The 21,271-nt window shown below is 54.5% G+C and overlaps 1 protein-coding gene and 1 non-coding gene across 2 annotated transcripts; both read right to left on the bottom strand.

Moving 5' to 3' along the window:
* Window positions 1–7,068: 7,068 nt before the first annotated feature.
* On the bottom strand, window positions 7,069–9,215 carry GADD45B (growth arrest and DNA damage inducible beta). The gene is given in 5 exon segments (XM_027547136.1): window positions 7,069–7,737; window positions 7,740–7,821; window positions 8,089–8,311; window positions 8,721–8,822; window positions 8,930–9,215. Coding segments are annotated over 5 exon segments (480 nt in total). The 5' UTR covers window positions 8,974–9,215; the 3' UTR covers window positions 7,069–7,708.
* Window positions 9,216–15,698: 6,483 nt separating this feature from the next.
* TRNAG-UCC lies at window positions 15,699–15,771 on the bottom strand. The gene has a single exon. It is a non-coding gene; the product is annotated as a tRNA-Gly (tRNA).
* Window positions 15,772–21,271: the final 5,500 nt, after the last annotated feature.

Below are 21,271 nucleotides of genomic sequence, written 5' to 3'. Positions count from 1 at the left end.
GTGTGTGTGTGTGTGTGTGTGTGTGTGTGTGCCTGAGCGTCCCCAGTGGCTCCTGTGCAGGCATGTGCAGGCCAAGCCAGGCTCCTCCTTGGCATTGCCTGCAGGCCCCACCCATCTGCCGAGAGTGCCCCCGGCCAGGTGGGGCCGGGCGGGCCCGGAAACCTCTCCCAGCTGCTGTGCCCAGTTTCAGGGAAGCCACCCGCTGGCGAGCTGCCTGCGGAGCTTGCCTGCCTTTGCACCTGCCCCCTGGGCTTCCAGGAAGCTGATTAGGAGAGGCCCTGCCCCCAGCCTTGCCGGCCTGTGTCCACTGCCCAGACCCACAGGTGGAGGGGGGAGTGTGCAGCTGGCTTCCTCTACTTCCTTCGGAGCCCCTCACAGCCAGAACCAGTAGAGACTCTGGAGGGGAAACTGAGGCACACACAGGGGCCCCTTGCAGAGGGTCCCAGCTCTCAGGGAGTGCCCCCCCCCCAAATCCGCCTGGGGTCGGAGGTCTGTACAGAGAATGTTTGACCTGGGGAAGAATTTGCAGTCTTGGGGCCCTCACGTGGTGCTTGCCTGTGAAGGTATGCGACAGGAGGGTTTCCATCTGCTCCTGGAGCCTGCACAGACGCGGGTGTTGGAGGGCACAGTCGTCTCAGTGCCTGCTGAGAGGCATTGGTGAGCCTGTCAGTGCCTGTGCACAGTGGATGCAGGCACGCACTCAGGTGCCACATACAGTGCTGTTTAACGTCAGTGTCTGCACACCGTGGGCGACGCACGCACGGAGGGCGGTCCTCTCCGCAGGTGTTTGCAGGCAGGTGGGTACCCGCACGCAGTAAGCCTTGCGCTCAGAAGGAGGGCCGCCCACAGTAGCATTTGCAGGGAGGAGAGGGGGCTGCCCAAGGAAGGCCCTGCACGCAGATCGGACCGGGGCTGATCCCCGTGGGCGTCTGCAGCCGAGAGGAGCTCCGCACGGCAGGCCTCACGCGCGCAGCCCTGCGCCTCCGCGGCCGGCTCCCCACCCCCGCGCCTGGCCCGGCAGGTCAGGCGGCTCCGGCGGGGCGTGGGGCGGCCGGCGGGGCAGGGAGGCTATTCCGGGGCTGGCGCGGTGCCCGGGCCCTGCGCGCCAGGCCGCCCGGGGAAGGCGCCGCTCACAAAAGGAGGGTCTGTGCAGACGCCCCGCCCTCGGCCCGGCCGCCCGCCGCCAGGGCCTGAGGGGGGAGACGCCGCTAGGGCAGCCGCCGGCCTGGACACCCCCCACCCACCCCACCCCGCCTCCACGCCGGGGCAGCCGCAGACACCGCGCCTGGCGGGCACCACAGGAAGGCTGGCACCGCGGGGGACAGGAGGGGGTCGGCGGCGGGCGCTGAGGCTGCGCGCCCAGGACGCACCCGCGGGGCGCTGGTGAGGGTCGGGACGTGGGGAAACTCGGGGGACAGGTCTCTGCATTTCGCCCACTCGGGAGTTTCTGTCTCACACACACCCGCCTCTGTCTCCAATTATCCAATTTAAGGATCGAGGAGGCCGGGACTCCTGCCTGCTGGGAAGGGAGGGGCGTCTGGGGCCTGGGTCAGCGCCCCCCGCCCAGTGTCTGGCGGGAGGGCGGGGTGGAGGGAAGGGGTAATAAGCGTTCTCCCGGCCGGGCGCTCTGGTGTATTATCTACTTCGCCTCGCCATGTGGGAGGGTGGTTAGACTTTCCCTTTTGCGGAGGGGGAAACTGAGTCAAGCTTGCGCACACCGATAGCTGGTTAACCGCCAAAACGAGATTCGAATCCCGAGCTCTGCGATTGCCCTTCCCCCTCGGGCCTGAACTCTGCCCTTCCACTGCCCTGCCAGCGGACCCAAAGGCACTTATGGTGCTCCTGCTGTGTACGCGTTGGTACAAACGCCATCCCGCGCCTGCACGCAGGCAATTGCACGCTCACGCCTGGGGCAGGCGCGCACACGTGTGCAAGAAGGTCGTAGGCTCCTCCGCGACGCCCCTCACCCCACTCCATCCCAGAGCAGCTGCGGGAGCTTGGGAACCTGGCACCCGGGAGCAGGGGATGGGTGGGAACGAGGAAGAACAAGGAAGCAGGAAAGAATAGGGAGGGACTGCAGACTGACCCCCGCCCTCTTCAGATGGAGCTGCTCTATGCGTGTGTGTGTTTGCATGCACGTGCTAATCCCCGGGCATCCTAGGGGTAGGGGTGTCACTCAGGCTGTGTGTCACTCTGGGTCTCTGCAGGCGATCACCGTGGGTCCCTGGGTACCCATCTGCAAGGCTGTGGGGTGATGGTGAACTTGTCTACCTGGAGCCCCCCTCTCTACACTGGAGGGTGGGTCTGGGGCCCGCAGGCTGCGGGTCTTCCAGACACCTTGGTGTGCAGCTGTGGGGGAGGGGCCATCATTCCCAGACTTCCCCTTTCTAGCAGACAAGGCCAGGCTCCTCCAACACTCCCCACTGCCTGTGCCCAGGGAAATACTGCCACCCCCCCCCCCATAATCTAATAAGGAGGCCACGCCCTCTGCCTGGGTACCGGGGTCAGGAGAGAAAAAAAAGAGCAGGTGAGGCACTGTGGGGTTGGAGGGGGAACACACCAGACAGGGACCATGGGCCAAGGGGAGGACCTAGGAAGTACTTGGTGGGGGTTTGCAGAGGCCAGGGGACAGGGCTTGACCCTGGGAGCAACATTTGAACACACTTTTAGGACTGCAAGACAGCAAGACCTGGCCACTTGTGCACATGAACTTCAGGGACCCCATGTAGTGACACAGATCCAACCACCTAGATGCGTAGCTACGAAGTTTCAGAGAGGGATCTCGACTCACAGGGACACTGAGAGGCAGAGGCCCAGCACAGGTAGAAAGAATCAGATAAATAGTCACATACCAACCAGCTCTCCTGGAAATCTCTCCCAGCTGCTCTAAATGCCTTGCATATTTTCACTCATTTAATGCTCACAACGCCCCAGAGATGAGCAGTCCTATTCATGTGCCCATTGTACAGATAAGGAAACTGAGCCCAAAGAGGAGAAACAATTTTCCCAAGGGCGTGGCCTCCACAGCCTTCCAGCTTCCCTGACGAGGTGGTGTCACTGTGTCTGGCTGGGCCCCCAGCCCTTGGCAGGTCAGTGTATGTGTTCTTTAGGGACAAAACAGTCTGTCCTAGGTCACCCAGATGACCGATGGGTCAATCTCTGGTTATTCATTCGTCCAGATCTGGCCTTGAATCTTCACACCAGGAGCACTGAGGGTACCACGAGGGGCTTGGCCATGAGGGGCCTGGTGGGGGTGGAGGGAGGAGGTGAGAAAAACACAGATGGTAAAGAATCTGCCCACAATGCAGGAGACCCAGGTTTGATCCCTGGGTGGGGAAGATCCCCTGGAGGAGGAAATGGCAACCCACTCCAGTATTCTTGCCTGGAGAATTCCACAGACAGAGGAGCCTGGCAGGCTACAGTCCATGGGATCACAGTGTCGGACATGACTGACTAATACACACACTCAGCCCAGTTGAATCTGAAGCCTAACCCAGGAGACAGTTAAGGCACAGGGGGTGGCAGGATGAAGTGTCATTCCAAACCCTCCAAGACGGGGGTGAGGTAGGGGAAGCAGATGGAGCCAGGAGACAGGCTTTCAGGGGTCCTGCCTGCCTGGAGGGCTTCCCTGAGGAGGAGGCAGGTGAGGTGAGGACAAGAGGGTGTGTGGGTGTTAGCTTGCCGAAAGGGAAGGACAAAGGGTTCTGGGCAGAGGTTAGAGGGCCAGGTGTGCAAGCAGCAACTGGACCTAGGGTGGGTGTGCAGTGACGCACGCCAGGGGTGGGGTGGGACGCCTCCACAGATTCTGGGCTTCAGGGAGGTGCTGGTGCTGCTGGGGTCCCAGGGACACAGAGTAGGCAATACAAGTTCAAACTTTGGCAGGGACACACACCCTGCAAAACAGATAAGCCCCCAGATACAATGCAGGTGAGAAAAGTTAAGACACAGAAGGCCATAGAACATGGGATTCCATTTCTACGAAACTCCAGAACAAGGAAATCCACAGAGATAAAAGAGTGGATTCGTGATTGTCCGGTCTAGAGGAGGATGGGGGTGACAGCTAATGTGTGTGCGAGTGTGGGTGCCCTGAGAGGAGCGTGCACCCCAGTCAGGCATGTACCCAGCTGAGAAAGAGTGCTGGCCTGTACCCTCTGGCTCCTGGTACCCAGCCCTCAGCAGTGGAAGCCTCAGCGAGGGGGTACCTGCAGTAGTGGCCAAGCCTTGGTGACCTATGGCCACTCCACCCTGAAATCTGGTGGGGGCAGGAGTTTATTAGGGTGCAACCTGCCCGATCCCTGTACCCCTGGGTTTTTAAGATTCCTGGCCAAGCCCGGGCTCCTCCACGCTGGACCTCAGGCTTCTCTACTGGAAGATGGAACAACAGCATCGTCCTCAGTGGACAGTGGTCAAGTTTAAGGGTGTTTGCATGCAGAGAAGACTGAATCAACGAGCTGCTGTTAACTCCTCGGTACAGCCGTTGGGTTCCGGGTTCTGTCAGGAAGACTCAATGCTTTTTTTAACGACAGCAGGAGCAATAGTAGTAATAATAATGGGAGAACTAGAGTGAGAACGTAAGAGCCATGACGAACGTTCCCGTGTTCGCGCAGTGGCAGCCGAGTTCAAAGCGTTGGTTAGCCTCTCCTGGAAACCACGCCCCTAAGAAGTCACGCCCATGTGAAAAGCCACGCCCCCTACGAGCCCTCGGTTCTTTGCCTGCAAAGAGCCAAATATCCGAAGTTTAAATCAAACCCGGTCAGGAACCCTGCCTGCGGAGAAGCAGAGGGACAAATCAGCTAATCCTCTCATGATTTACAGGTTTTGGTCCCCAGGGGATTTTCTCTGTCTTTTTTTTAATGTTTGCATCCGAGTTAAAAATATTGCTTGAAAATATTCTTCATCTTGCCGACTGAGTTTTTGGGCGCTTGGTGCCTTAAATTTTGCACGGAAAGTGTGTGCCGCTCGCCTCACCCTAGTCTCGGCTCTGCTAATTCACAGGATGGCTGTGCGAGGATTAAAGGAGACGATTCTGGAAATGCAGGGGACATAACAGTGCTGATAATAGCCCTCGTCGTAATAATGGGTAATCCTCTTAATACATTCTATGTCAGGGAAGCTAATCTGAGGAATATATATTTCGTTTAACCTCAGCAATTTATGAGGCAGGCAGGTAGCATTATTATTCCCCCTTTTCAGAAAGGGAAACTTTAAAGGCACAGAGAAGTTAAGGTACCAGCTCAGGGTCACACAGCCGAGGTCCTACCCATGCCCTGTGTCTCCTTGGAGCCCAGGGGCCTGGGATCGTGCCCCCACTGCACAGGAGACTTAGGGAGGAGAGGGTCAGAGGTCATACGGCCTTTCTGTGTGGCCAAGGTCAGGACGGGGACAGAGCGGCCCACACCCACAGGCGGAGCCAGCGGGAGCTTTCCCACAAGCTGACCCGACTGGGGGATCTCCAGATCAGCTCTGGGACAATGAACCCCCCCCCCACCTTAGTCCTTCCGCGTCGCGCCGCGCCCCGCCCCCCACTCTGAGGTCTCGGCCTCTGCTCCCTCTCCCTTCTCTGGGCCCTATCTCAGGGATCCTTCGCCCCATCCCCCCCACCCCCTCACAGGCCACTTTCATCACGCGGGCCTTCCGTCCCCTCACCTCCCAACTCCAGCAGGAACCCCCTCCCCTCTCCCCTCGGACTGTTGGCTCCTCCTCCACCCACTCAAGTCTTCTCTCTCACTTCGCGCGCCCACCCACTACAGGGATTCCTTGGCCCTTCTCCCCCTCCCGCTCTGGGTGCCCCCTCGCCCCACACCCCTTTCTCTTCAAACTCCCACCTCCACCCTCCAGGGCTCCGGTCTCTCCACTTATAGAACCTCCCCTCCCCCACCCCCTACTGGGATTCCGCCCCCTCCCCTGTGCTGAGTGGAACTGTCCTTACTCCATCACGGCTGCTTCTGCGTCTCCTCCACCCCTCAGATCTCCCCTCCAGGAGGGATCCCCGCCCCGCCCCCACCTCCCTCTCTGGGACTTCCCCTTGCTCTTTTCACTCCCCCATCCTCCCCCGGCGGGGCTCCCCCGAGCCCCGTGACTCCCCCGGGGCCGTCGGGGTTTTCCTCACGCGCCCACGTGGGGCTCCGTGGAAAGGTCGCGGCCTGGGCTGGTCCCCGGGTCGGGTCGCCCCCCCGCAACCTGGTTCCCAGGCCCGAGGTGCAGCGCTGAGGGGAGGGGGTGTGTTGCACAGGTGTCGCGAGCCCACTCCGCAGGCTCCGGGCAGGAAGACTGAAGCCGGAGTTCCAGCCGGGCTGCCCTCCTAACCGCCCCGCACCCCCGCCGCAGGGGGTCACACACTTGAGACTTTGGTAGAACAAGGAGGTGGACGGCCAGGCTTCGCAGTTTCGATTTAGAGGCAAAACGTAGCCGCGTGCCAAGCCCAGCTGGGCCGGGAGCACGACTTCCTGGGGTATTTTTCTGCTTGTTGATTTTAGTTTCAGGAATGAAAAAAAATTTTTTTTCTTCAGTGGAGTGAAGAGGCCCATCCTGGGATGGAGCAGGCTTGGGTGGGGGGTGCCCTCTGGGGAATCCCCAAAGTTCTTCTTGCTAGGCCCGAGCCCAGGGGCAGCTCTGAGCTCCAAGCCCACCTCGCTGTGTGGTCACAGGTGGCCCCTTGACCTCTCTGGAGCTGGGCTGCGGTGGCGGCTGAACAGGCAGGGGCTGCAGCCAGCCCCCCAGGGGTGCGTCTTCATGTGCCCAGAACCTGGGGTTGGCTCCAGCACCGCCAGTAACAGCAGCCGCACGGCGGCCAGGTTTCGTAATAAACCGGTCTTTTAATTGCTACGGGGCAGGACGGGAGGAGAAGAAAAAAAAGAGGCAAAGATTTGTTGGACTTGGGTGGCGCCGGCTGCAGAGAGAAGAGGCACTGTTTTTGCAAGGAGCCTGGAGCGGCTAACTCGGACTTAAGTAACACTTCCTGGTGAGCCTGCAGGAGGGGGTACAGGGGCACACTGCTGGAGTCTGGGGGTGGGGGGGTGGGGGGGCTGGTCCCTCACAGAGGCTGGATTGCAAATACACAAGAACCCAGAAGCTTTAAAAATTTATTACAAGGCCATCATAGTAGAAGTAAAAATATATGTATCTGTAAGCTTCCCCTCTGTCTTTCAGTGGTTCAAGTAACAAGTGCAAGTAACAAAATAGATTGTCAATATAATGAGTTTGCAAGCTGGGAGTTCATGGGTACAGAGCAACATGAGCCCCTGCTCCCAAGTCCCAAAGTACTGTCCTGGCCTGGGTGCCGACCCTCGGCCAACCAAGGCCCGTTTTTTGCAGATGTCAGCTCCGGTCTCAAGAAGGGTGGGGGCTGCAGTCAGTCCCACCCCACCCCCGAAGTGTGGAGCCCAGGCCCTCCTTGGTGGGGGAAGCAAGCACCTCCCCAACTCCTGCATCTGCTCTGTCACCAGGCCTGAGCTCCCAGGTCCCCTCTCCTGCTGGCCCGGGTCCTGTCTTCTCCTCACACAGTGGCCGCCGCTGGCCCCCCGGCTCCAAGCTTCCCGCCCTGGGGTGGCCGGGCACTCCCTCTCCTGTCTTCAGTCTCCAGCGATCCTGCCCCCGATGGTCTCACGGGTTGGGTTGTTGAGGGGGGGTTGTTCTGGGAGGGAGGGGGGGTCAAATATTTATGTGGTTTTGTGTTTTCCGCAGCAAGTTTCCGATGCCCGGCGGGGTCTCAGCGCTCCTGGAGGGAGATGTAGGGAACCACTGGTTGTTCCCCCTACTTTCTTCGCAGTAACTGGCCACCTCCACCAGGCCGTGGCTTTTCCAGGTGTCTGTGTGAGGGTTCTGTGGGAGAGCGAGAAGAGGGGGTTCAGCAGGAGCCCCCAGGAGTGGGTGGGGAGTTTCCCTCTCCCAGGGCTCCCATGGGGAAAACAGGCTGGCTCAAAATAACTCTCTGGGTGAAGAGGCCTGGAGGCCAGCGGGTTGCCCACGGGACATGCCAAGCGTGGCTGAGCGCTGAGCTGGTGCACACCGGCCAGCTCCACTTTGTTGACAAACACGGGCCCAGGTGCCGGGTGGGGGTGGGGCAGGGCGGAGACCCAGTTTGCTCACCGTGACCAGGAGACAGTGCAGGTCCCGGGCCTCGGTGGTGCCCTGGGTCTCGGCCGGCTCGCCCAGTAGCTGCGCCAAGCGCTGCATCCCCGACACCCGCACGATGTCGATGTCGTTTTCGCAGCAGAAGGACTGAATAAGCGTGAAGTGGATCTGCAGGGCGATGTCGTCCTCCTCTTCCTCGTCGATGGCCAGAAGGCACAGGACCACGCTGTCGGGATCCCTGAGGGGCCAGAGGGGGATGGGTCGGTCAGCTGGGGACTCGGAAGGGCCCCCCTTCCTGTTCGGCGGGGAGTTTGCAAAAGCAGAAAGCAACTGCAGGTGTGCAGGGGATGGCGTCTGCAAGCAGATGCTGGGGTGGGGAAGATGCTCGGTTCAAAGGCCGGGGGTGGGGGTGGGGGGTAAGTCAGGGACACAAACAGGCGACTGTTTGCAAGTGATGTAGCCCTAGCATACTGCAGCCTCCACGCCTCAAAAAAAAAAAAAAAAAAAAACAAGCAGAAAGATCCCCAACCCACAATGGGGACACTTGGGGGTGTCCCAGACCCATGCAAGAGAGGGGTGCAGCAGGGAGATTGCAGAGCGGAGAGGGTCCCCACCCGCGCCCAGCCGGGAGACAGAATCTGACTCACACATTCATCAGCTTGGCCGACTCGTACACCCCCACGGTGAGGCGGTCCTGGAGCTGCGCGGCCACCAGCAACTCCTCCACCGCGGCGCTCACCGTCTGCATCCTAGGGCCAAGGGAGAGCGGAGATCAGCACCAGGCCAGGCACGGGGCGCCCCGTCCCCGCCCGGCCCAGCCCGGCCGACCTCAGGCGGCGGGGACGCCGCTACTTACTTCTGCGCCGCGTTGTCGCACGCCACGAGCTCTTCCAGTGTCATGTTGCAGTTATAATCCACAGTGGAAAACAGCCTTAAGACAGGTTCAAGGAAGAAAATGCAATATCCAAGGCTGGAGAGCCCAAAGCCTTCCCACGGAGACCAAGCGTTAGTTAAGACCTTCGGAAGGCAGCGAAATCCACCCCCAAAAAGGCGGAAAAAAATTGCAAGTGTCTCAGCAAGAATAATCCAAGTAGCAACTCCGTAATATCCGAGTCCTCGGCGTCAGCGATCTGAGCTTGCAGCGGCCGGCACCGCCTTTTATAGACTAAGAAGTTGGGGGCGTGGCCACGGTGACCCGTTCGCCCCTCCGATTGGACAAAACACAAAGGAGAGAGAAATTCGCGCTTCGGTTGGCCGGCGGCAGGGAGGGGGCGGGGCGCCGCGCGGGGGCGCCCCACGTGGGGGCGAGAGCCGGGAGGAGGGCGCCGGGGGGGTGGAGCCCGGGGGAGCTTGAGTGCCAGAAAAGAAAAAAAAAAGCAGAAGTTTTCTCCTGATTTCCCGGCAGCCGCGCCGCGTTTCGGGGCGCGCGCGGGATTTCCAGCGCGCGAGGCGGCCCAGACTTTCGGGGGGGCCTGGAATCCCCTCCCGGTCCCCGGAGAGTCCCAGGCCCGAGTCTTTCCAGGTTCTGCAGGAGTTTTACACTGAGAGGGAGCCCAGTCTGCAGCCCGATCCCTAGGTGGTGGTAGTGGGGGTCGCACCAGGCTGCAGGGACCCCAGCCCCTGGGTGACTTTACTTTCTGGGCGTTTATGCCCTTATCTGTCTAATGGGAATGCAAAGTTGGCCTCATTAGATTGCAGAGAGTCCTAAATAAAGTGAGGGATGCACAGTAAGCGCCTAGCACGCGGTGGTGGCCGCAGGAGGCCGCCTCTAGATCCCCAAAATTGCAGGCTGCGAAGGCGGCCTCAGAGTTCCCACCTGTCCTATGACAATGCACACCGCCCTCATTGGGTTGCAGGAAACATTAACTAATAAGTGGAGTACACAAGCGGCACTTGATAAACGTCGCCTGGTAGTCTGGGAGGTCGCCTCGAGTTCCCCAGAACCAGGGGCTGCAGAGCCCAGGGCCGAGACCCGGTGCCCCCTCTACAATCCTGCGAGTTTCAGGGTGGGGCGCGCGTGGGAGGCGCAGGTGGCTCGGCCTCGCAGGCTCCACGCCCCCTGCAGGCGCCTCGCATTGCAAGGTTTGACTGCCCCTGTTCACCGCGCCTCTGTTGGGGGAAATCCAGGCTCGAGAGAGAGCGAGGGGAGCCGGTTCATCTGTGCGCCACGCGCTGCCACCTTTGCGCGCTGCCAGCTTGGCGCGCTTGCTGTGATGGTGGCCGCTTTTATTCCCTCCGGTGTGGGCGCTGAAAGTATAGAGCGCCCACTTAGTCCCAGGCTCTCCGTATCACGGTTCATTGAATCCCTAAGAACCCGGGAAGCATGGGCTATGCTCATCTGCAGGATGCAAAAGGGTAGACTGAGGTTTGGTGAGGCCTCCACTAATCCAAGGCCCCGGTTAGTTCGTGCTGGAGTTACACGTGTGCGCCAGGCGCGGCCGCGCGCTCGGACAGCCGCCAGCCACGCCATCTCCCTGGGAAAGCAGTTCACGAGCCAGGCGGGCAGGCCCGCGTGGGACTGGCTCCCACGGTCGATCGGGGGCTCCCGTATGAGTCAGCTGCACCCCCACCCCCGCCAGCCTGGGGTCTGGCCTCGGCCTCACGGCTTGATTCCCCCAGCTCCCCGGCCCGCGGTCCCGCTGACGCATCGCGCCGCCTCCGCGCCGCCCACCGTGGAGGCGCGAAATGTCCCGGGCCCTGCGAGGCGCGGCGGCGCCACCTGGTGTCCACGCGAGGTCCCTGCGTCCGCAGTTCCGGAAGGGACCAACCGGCGGGGGCGGAGTGTAGAGGAGGTGAAAAACCCGGAACGGGTGACAAATAACTTTATAGATTTAATTTTTTAATCAAACTAACTGCCTAGGCTACTGTGGGGTTTTTTTTTTAATGGTAAAATATGCACGATATTTATCATTTCGATATTTGTAAGTATACCAGTGCATGATATACATGCACAATGCTGGGCAACAATCACCGTGATCTAGACCCAAATCTTTTTTATCATCCCCAGAATAAACTCTTGGGAATGGAACACGAGCTACCCCCATCTCCTGACACCCACCATTGACTTTTTGTCTCTATGAATTTGATCCTTTAGGGACTTCGTGTAAATCGAGTCATACTGTATTCGTCCTTTGAGTCTGGCTTACTTAACTGAACGTAATATCCTCAAGACTCATCCACAGTTGTTCATTCATGTGTGTGTCACAATTGCCCTCTTTTTGAAGCTGAATAATATTAGACTGTATAGATGGACTGCATTTAGTTCATTCATCTGTTGATGGGCACATGGGTTGTTTCTACCATTTGGCTATTGTGCACCCCATTTTTTGTCAACAAAGTTTTATTGGGACCAAGGGCAGGGTATAGAGTAAGGGAATCAACGTACTCACCTCAGGCACAAATTTTAAAGGAATGCCATAAAACTCAGTCATCAATATAATATTATAGGGACTTGCCTGGCAGTCCAGTGGTTAGGACTCTGTGCTTCCACTGCTGGGGAGAGACAGGTTTGATCCCTGGTCTGGGAACTAAGATCCTGCAAGCCACATGGTGAGGCCAAAAGAAAAAAAAAAGATAAACAATATCTTAATATACTATTCTTAACCAAAATCTATGCCCCAAGACCCCCATCCATGATGAGCAAAAATCAAGGTTTTAAAACAAGCATTATCTGACAGGGTCGGGGGTAGAGGGCAGGGAGGTGAGTTGTTCACTTGCAAGGTTAAATCCTGGCTTTATTTCCAATTTTGAGCTTTTCTTCATCATGATTTTTTTTGCATTGATTTTTATTTTTTAAAATGTTACATTAAAGTATTTATCTTGGGATGTCCCTGGCAGTCCTGTGGTTAAGACTCTGTGTTTCCAATGCAGAGGGCATGAGTTTGATCCCTGGACAGGGAATGAAGATCCCACATGCCATGTAGCATGGCCAAAAGAGGAAAAATAAATAAATGAAATATTTATCTTGATGATTGAGCTTCGGGCACCCTCTTAAATTTTGCTCCTAAGGTAGGTGCAACCATGAAAATGTCCCTGTCTGCTCTAGAAGAGGTGACCCTGTCTTCCGAGGGGGAAACCCACACCCTCCTCCTGGAGAACGTGTGAGTTGGGGATTTGCCCAGTCAGAGAATTGAGCATATCCACACTCACCTTGCAAATGAGATTCCCTTGTCTCTAGAACTGATAAATGTAAGTGCTTTAAAATTTAATTTTACATCGCATTCAAGGCACACATAAGAGGACCACCTGGTGGTCCAGCAGTTAGGACTCTGTGCTTCCACTGCTGGGGCATGGGTTTGATCCCTGGTCAGGGAACTAAGATCCCACATGCAGTGGCCAAAAAAACCCACATGGATATGCATAAGAGCAAACTTTTTTTTTGAGGATTTATTACATGCTAAGCCTTTCATAAGCAGTTTCTCCTTCAGTGCCCAGGAAGCAGCCCTGTGTGGTGGGTGCACATTTGCAGGGGGTGGAATAGAGACCCAGGAAGACCATGCTGTTTATCCAGAGGCACAGAGCTCAGAGCTGTCTGAGGTTATTCCAAGATGGTTTTGAACTGTGGTGTTGGAGAAGACTCTTGAGGGTCCCTTGGAGGCAAGGAGATGAAACCAGTCAATCCTAAAGGAAATCAACCCTGAATATTCATTGGAAGGAATGATGCTGAATCTGAAGCTCCAATACTTTGGTCACCTGCTTTGAAGAACTGACTTGTTGGAAAAGACCCTGATGCTGGGAAAGATCGAAGGCAAGAGGAGAAGGGGACAACAGAGGATGAGATGGCTGGATGGCATCACTGACTCAATGGACATGAGTTTGAGCAAACTCAAACTGAAGGACAGGGGGAAGCCTGGCATGCTTCAGTCCATGGGGTCGCAAAGAGTCAGACACGACTGAGTGACTGAACAACAATTCCTAGATACTCCAGCTATTCCCAGAGGCAGGGGTTAGGACAGGATATGTGGTCCAGAGGGAATGGGCTAGGGGGATGCGGGTCCAGGAGGTCAGACTGGGGACCAGACAAGCAAAGTGAGTTTTGAAGGATGAGGAAGTATTTCCTGGTGGAGCCAGGAAGTGGTCTGCCCAGCAGAGAACACGGCCAGCCTGGCCGGGGCCTGGCCCCCTGGGGAGACACTGATGAGGCTGATTCAGAACGTCTTGGCTTGCCCTGGTGGGACCAGGATGAGGAAGGAAGGAAAATTGTTGGGGAGGCGGGTGCAAAATTTAAAGAGGCACCAAAAACTTGGTCATCGAGATAATCTTTTTTTTCTCTCTCTCATTTTTTATTAAGATGGAAATCACATACCATAAAACCCGCCCATCTAGAGTGTCTAGTTCAGTGGGTTTCTGTGGAATCACAAGCTTATGCAACCATCACCAGTAGTCCAGAATTAGACAAACTATTTTCCTTTTTCTTGGCTGCACCACATGACTTGTGAGACCTTAGTTTCCTGACCAGTGATCCGAACCCAGGTTCCCTGCATTGGCAAGTGGATTCTTAACCACTAGACCACCAGGGAAGCGCCCCGCCCCCCCATCCTATCTTGATTTACAATTTTGATAATGTAGTCAGCATGGTGTGGGTTTTTTTTTTTCTTTGCATTTCTTTAAAGTTTTTTAAAATATTTAAGGATGTTTGGAGGTGGGGCCTTTGGGAGGGGTCACGTGAGATGAGGCCCTGAGGGTGGGGCCCCTGGCATTAGTGTCCTTATAAGGAAAGGAAGAGAGAGCCCAGAGCGCTATCTGCCAGGTGGGGACACAGTGAGACCAGGAACCAGGTCCTCAGCAGGAACCAGCCACACCAGACTTCCAGGACATGGAAGAGTCATGTCTATGATTTAGGCCCCTCCAGCCTGTGGTGTTTCTGTTATGATAACTCAAGCCCAGTAAGCCAGGAGGGGTGTGAGGGGCTGGGGTGAGGAGCATGGGGCAGGGGCAGTGGGCATGACCAAGGAGACTGCCTGGCTTTGAATCTCCCCCTCACCATCCTGCCACCCCACACCTGTGCCTCAGTTTCCCCCTCTGTGAAATGGAAACAATGTATTACCTAGGATCCTTCTGAGCATGGAATGCATTCATTCTGGTCCACACTTAGGAGAGGGCTCTGTGTATGGTGACTGCCCTCTAAGTGGGGGATTTAGGCATTGATTGAAGGCCTACTGGGTGCTGATTCAGCGCTGGGAGTGGTGATAATGCAACTGCTTTGGGTGGCGTGGTCAGGGTGGGCTTCTCTGAGGAGGTGACATTTGAGCTGAAATCTGAGTGTCGTGAAGAAAGTAAGCTAGGAACTTCCGTAGTGGTCCAGTGGGTGCCTAAGAATCCAAGTTCCCAATGCAAGTTGCCCAGGTTCGATCCCTGGTCAGGGAACGAGATCACACACACCACAGCTAAAAGAAGATCTCGAATGCCGTAACTAAGACCCAGCACAGTCATATAAATAAATATTGGAAGGGTCTGAATTTGACTTGGGGTCAATATAGCAAAGGAAACCATTGTCAGGCTTGAAGCAGGGGAGGGACTGGCCTCTGACATCTTTTTTTTTTTTTTTTCTTTTTTCTCAAAAATGAACAAGACCTGATTCCGGTCCCCAAGGAGCAGCTTCCTGGTGGAGGCGAGTCACCATCTGAACTTGGAGACGCTGGGAAGACAGGATGGGCTGGGAGGAGGTGAACAGGACACACACCAGGTGGCAGAAATGTCAAGGGCAAAGGTGAGGAGGCCCGGTCACTTCCGGGGGTGCTGGGGGTGGATAGCAGTAGGCAGGAGGGGCCAGAATGTCTGTGTCTGTGACATCCGGGCGAGGTGCTTGGTAGGGGCCACTCTGCTCTGTCAAGCTCACCTGGTTCCAATCCCATTCCACCCCTCACAAGTTGTGTGTTCTCAGGTTGGTGACCTAACCTCTCTGAAACTCCCTTTTTTCCTGGGGAAATCAAGTTGTGAAAAGGATGATAAAAACCCATGACCTAGACTGGGCTTGGCCTGTGGAAAGAGCACTGTACACCTTCCCTATGGCAATTATCTTGAAAGCCACTTGAAGCCAACCCCCTGTCCCCAGATGCTCATGCCCCCTGCCAAACAAGTTCTCCCTGGAGTACCCAGAGGGCTTCCTCCAAACCCACAGTCTCACCATGCCCCTCTTCTGCTCACCCTTCCCGCTGTTCTCTGATTGTGCCTTTGCCCCTGCCGGTCCCTCCCCCCAACCCAAAACAGAGATGCACTTTTTAAGAAAGGTAAAAGCATGATTCTCGCTTGAATATCCAATCAATATTTGTCAGAGTTTGCACACTCGTTAACTAATGAAGGGACAGGTAAGATGTCTTCTAGGCCATCCAGAGACTGAATTGAATTTGTTTAGTTGATGCAAAATGATACAGTACAATCGTCCTTTTTCCATGATTTGCATGGATGACTTACATTTACATGATTTACATTTGTATAGATGCATGGAGTTCAACCCATTGTATTTTAGGTGGACATGGTTCCCATATGACAATCCTGACTTCAGATACCAGCTGTAAGTTCATCACGGGTGGAGACTTTTTCACATATGTTTCAGTTTAAAAAAGTATTACATTATAATATTACTTTTTTTTTTTAACCTCACCACTCAGGTTGTGTGATCTTAGTTCCTTGACCAGAGATTGAACCTGTGCCCCCTGCAGTGGAAGTGCAGAGTCCTAACCACTGGACCATCAGGGAAGTTCCCCCAGAGTTTCTTCTTAGGGTAATGAAAATGTTCTAGAATTGATCGTGGCCATGGTTGCATACATCTGTGAATATACTAAAACCACTGAATCATACACTTTAAGGGGTGAGTCATATGAGGTGTGAATTACATCTCAATAAAGCTATTAGAATAAAACAACATGGCTGCAATTCTAGGATTTCTTGGCAGACCCATTTCCCTCCCCTTTATCTGGGCTGGGTCTATAATGGCCTTGACCTCAGGGTCCTGAGGGAGGCAACACTGCCAACCATGATCCTTAACTTCAGGAGCAGCTACTGTCTTGCTCTCGGAGGAGATGTCTGAGATTCCTGAGATGTCTCATAGGAAGTCTGTGCTGTACCAATGGGCCCTGGGGAGACCCTGAGGCTACACAGAAGAAAAAGGGGCTGGCGAAGCTATAGGTTGACGGGAGAAGGAGCTCAGATCCCCCAGCCCAACTGCAAGTTGGACACCAACACTACATGGAAGAACCACTCTGCTGAGCCCCACCTGCATTCCCAACCCACAAAATCATGAGACATCATAAAGTCTGGGGGTAGTTTGTTACACAGCAGTAGATTGGAATCGAAACCTGCAAAGCCTCCTGGCACGTCTGGTTCACATTTAGGATTCTCAGACTCCTGGTGGTTCTGCACAAGAATGTGGCAGTGTGGGCAGGGCTGGCCCCACGCTGATGGTCTGCTGCCTTTGATTTGAGGGTTTGCCCTGGATCATGAGAGTCCTTACCTGCACACAAAGGGCACCTCGGCTCACAGATCCATAGCCCTCCCCCCAAACAGCTGCCCTCTGCCACCTCTGGGTCATGCAGGTGTGCAGACTGGGGACACTGCCTGCCTTAGGAGGATGTACCCTGCATCAGGAGACAAGGAATTCCCGAGTCGTAGGTACCAGAGTGAGGGCTGGAAAAGGAGGTGTGGAGAGAGGTCCCAAAGGGGGACAGGCAGACTTTAAGTGCAACAGTGACCCCAGCCCAGGTAACTACAGTCCCTCACCTGGGGACTATCCAGCATCCTCTCCACCTGTGCTGGCCAGGTAGTAAGCAGCCACCTGAGGCTACCATGCCCTTGAAATGTAGCTGGAGTGACTGAGGAACTGAATTTCAATTGAATTTCATTTTAATGAACTAAAACCCACAAACAGGGATTTCTCTGGTGGTCCAAGGGCTGAGACTCTGTGCTCCCACTGTAGGGGGCCTGGGTTTGATCCCTGGTCAGGGAACTAGATCCTGCATACCATAACAAGACCTATGCAGCCAAATAAATTAATAATTAGTTAAAAAAAAACCTACAAATAGAAATGGTGGAGGGACTTCCCTGGTGGTCCAGAGGTTAAGACGCTGTGTTTCTACTGCAGGGGGCAAGGGTTCAATCCCTGGCCAGGGAACTAAGATCCCATATGCAGTGCAGCCAAAAACTAGAAAAGAAAACAAAGAAGTGGTGTAAAATACTTTTCCGTTAAAAACAACTTTATTGTTTCCTTAAATTGTTGAAAATTGAGCATCCAAGTTTTGATAGGCTGAAAGTATGAAAAACAGTGGATTTCAAAGACTTAATGTGAAAAAACAAGAATGTAAAATATCTCATCAATCATTTGTGTTAATAGAAAAGAATATGAAAAGAATATATATACATAAATATATATAAAGTCGTGTCCAACTCTTTGCAACCCCATGGACTACACAGTCCCTGGAATTCTCCAGGCCAGAATACTGGAGTGGGTCGCCTTTCCCTTCTCCAGGGGATCGTCCCAACCCAGGGATCGAACCCAGCTCTCCCACATTGCAGGTGGATTCTTTACCAGCTGAGCCACAAGGGAAGCCCATATATATTTATAACTGAGTCATTTTGCTATATGGCAGAAATTAACACAACACTGTAAATTAACTATACACTTCAATAAGTTTTTTAATACTTTGATAAAATTTTTAAAAATTGTGTATGTTGATTATAATGTTGGTTAAAATATTTGGGGTATGTTAGGTTAAGTAAAACATATTAAAAATTAATCTCTCTCCTTTCCTTCAGTCTTTAAAGTACTGACTAAAATATTTAAAGTAATGTGTTAGCCGTTCAGTCTTGTCGGACTCTTTGTGACCCCATGGACTGTATCCTGTCCATGGGATTCTCCAGGCAAGAATATTGGAATGGGTTGAGGTTTTCTTCTCCAGGGAAATCTTCCGACCCAGCGACCAAACCCAGGTCTCCTGCTTTGCAGGCAGATTCTTTACCATCTGAGCCACCAGGGAAGCCCCAGAATAATATAGATGGCATTCTATTGGTGTTCTATTTTTTTTTCTTGAGGATATTCCTTTTTTAAAGTGAGATATAATTGAGATATAACAGTGTGTAAGTTTCAGGTGTTGATTTGATACATTTATATGTTACAGTATGATTACCACCAAAGGTTAACCTCTCTATCCAGGTCACATAATTATCTCTTTTTTTTTATGGTAGGATATTCTGTTTGTGTTGGAACCATGTTGTTCTGCACAGCAGTCTGAGGGAGGTTGTGTATTTCATTTTTGAAACACAAAACATATCAAACAGACAAAGAGCATCTATGTCTTAGGCAACCTTAGCCTAAAGCATAGAAACATTCACAACTACCAGGCTTCCAGAACACAACCACCATGCTGACTTCTGGGTTAACCACGTCCCCACTTTTCCTTTCAGTTCTCTAATATTTATAGCACCCTGAAATAACTATACAAACGGTAGCCTACTGGAGCTAGTCTTCTGCACTTTGTTTTTTACATGCTCTTTTGTTTAGGCGGTCATTCTGGGCATTCACTTTTACTGCTGTATAGTGTTCCACTGTGAGTCTACACAAAGGTATCAGTGTATTCTGTTTTTAAATCTTTTAAAATTTGTTATTATTTTTTGGAGGGGGCAGGCTGCATGGCTTGTGGGACCTTAGTTCCCTGACCAGGGATTGAACCTAGGCCACTTAGGCACTTAGTGAAAGTGCCAAGTCCTAACCTACTGGACCACCAGGGAATCCCCTCACACACACCATTTTTTTTCAAATTGAAGTACAATTGACAATGTGCTCATTTCAAATGTACAGCAAAGTGATTCAGTTATACATACATACATATATATATGTATATATATATATAAATACACACACATATATATATATATAAATTTTCAGATTCTTTTGCATTATGGTATCACAGGATACTGAACATAGTTCCCATGGGTGTGTTCTTATTGAAGGATATTTGAGCTGTTTTCAGTTTTTGTTTCCCTACAACAACAAACAGTGAGGGTTTCGAAACTCAAATCAAGTCCTCTCCTATATGATAAGGAACTAAGTTCTGGGACAATGGCCAGCAAGGATGTATATCCTTTTAACATCAGTACCAGTGTGCTTGGGAGTGGGCCCTGCTCCAGGGGACACCTTCACTGCAGCATCATGAACCCTGGAGCCAGACCACCCAGCTAAATGGCACCCAGCTTCCATGATCAAAGGACCCCCGCACCCCCACCCCCGCCACAACATATTTATGTGTGCATGTGTGCTCAGCCGCTTCAGTGGTGTCCAGCTCTTGCGACCCCATGGACTGTAGCTCGCCAGGGTCCTCTGTCCATGGGATTCTCCAGGTAAGAATACTGGAGTGGGTTGCCATGTCCTTCTCCATAAGATCTTCCCAACCCAGGGATTGAATCCGAATCTCTTACATCTCCTGCATTGGCAGGCAAGTTTTTTACTACTAGTATCGCCTGGAAAGCCCTACTTATTAATTAATTTTTGGCTGTGCTGGGTCTTTGTTGCACGTGGGTTTTCTCCAGTTGCGAGCGGGGGCTACTCTCCAGTTGCAATGTGCTTGGTCTTCTCATTGTAGTGGGTTCTCTTGTTGCGGAGCCTGGGCTCTAGAGTGCAGGCTCAGTAGTTGTGGTTCTGCAGCAAGTGGGCTCTTCCCGGACCAGGAATCAAACCTGTGTCTCTTGTATTGGCAGGCGGATTCCTCACCACTGAGCCACCAGGGAAGCCCATATACTTATTATATTCTAACATGCCACTCCTGCCGGCTTCCCAAGGGCAGGGACAGACCTTTGTTCTGGTCACTGGTGTCTGGCACTGGGAGATGTCAATCCACACCTGTTGATTTCATTTTTCCCCCAAGCCCATTTAACAAGCAGCTGTCCCTCCAATCCTAGCGCTACCCTGCCCCCCAGATTTCAGTTGGAATTTCAGGGTTCCAGCTCCAGGTTCCTGACTTCTGATCCTAGATTCCAGGTTTAGCCTCCAGGCTCAGGAATCCGACCAAACTTGTCCTCCTCTGGGCTCTGAAACAGGGCTTCCCGATCCAGGGTCTAGAACCCCAGCTCCCCAACAGACACGAGAATCAGGGTCCCCCAAATTCAGACCCTTCAATGCGAGTGGTCCCCTCTCCTCCCATCCGGAATCCACGCCCTCCACCCCCACCCCCTAGCTCCAGGTTTTGCATTGAGCCCGCCCCACCCCTCCAGATTCCAGATTCCGCGGTCCTGCAGGTCCAGGCGCCGGAATTCAGCATCCAGGCTCGTGATCCGGGCTGGGAGCCAGCGGGAGTCGTTGGACTGAGATTTTGAAAAATTTGGCGCCAAACTCCAGCAAGATGCCGCGGAAGGGACGGGGGATGGGGGATGGAGCGGGGAGGGAGAGTGGACGGCGGGCAGAGACTGGCCGGTCCTCCCGGGCTCAGGGATTTCTCGCCCACCGACCGCACCCTCCACACCCAAAGCAGGCAGCAACTGCCCATTAACTCACAAGCGCCCTGGGGTCAGAGGGTCCTGGGTTCGAACCCCATCCCCTCCCCGCCCCTGGTGGCGGGGGTTCCCAGGACAGGTCCCCGGATCGCCCCGTGCCTCAGTTTCCCGTCTTGGAAATGGGCCGAGAATCCCACCACCACCACCACCACCACCAACCCCAGCCATGTGTCGCGCCTGGTGAGCCCGTAAAGTGGACAGGCCATCTTCTCCGGGTGGCCAGACCTAGGGCTCAGCGGGGCGGGGTGGGGTTTGGGGTGAGGGGTCTGGACCAGCAGTCGCCGCCCCGCCGGCTCAGCGCCAAAATTTGAAAATTGCCAGCGCCTCCCAAACTGAGCACGCGGAGGGGAAGCACCGGCCCCACCCACGGGAAGCGCAGGGCTTTCTGGGACTTGGAGTCCAGCCCCCTCCCCCCGGGCTCCTCGATGGGCTAGGGGCGGGGAGGGCGCTCGGGGCACAGATGGGGCGGAGAGAAGGGGCCAAACTCCAGACTGAAGTCAGGCCCGTGCAGCCCCGGGTGGGGGATGACCGCAGGGAACAGAATTCCTGGAGGAGGGAACAGCGCAGGCCAAGACCTGGAGGCAAATGGGACATCCACATTCCGTGAGAGGCCAGCCTGGTGGACGCAGGGTAGGCTTTGGGGCCTTGCATGGCAGAAGACCCGGGCGGTGGTCAGTGGGACCTCTGATGGGGAGGGGATTGCAGCAATGTCTAGAGG

The sequence above is a fragment of the Bos indicus x Bos taurus genome, chromosome 7 (assembly GCF_003369695.1).
Source record: "Bos indicus x Bos taurus breed Angus x Brahman F1 hybrid chromosome 7, Bos_hybrid_MaternalHap_v2.0, whole genome shotgun sequence".
Classification (NCBI taxonomy): domain Eukaryota; kingdom Metazoa; phylum Chordata; class Mammalia; order Artiodactyla; family Bovidae; genus Bos; species Bos indicus x Bos taurus.
This window is presented reverse-complemented; position numbering and strand designations above follow the sequence as displayed.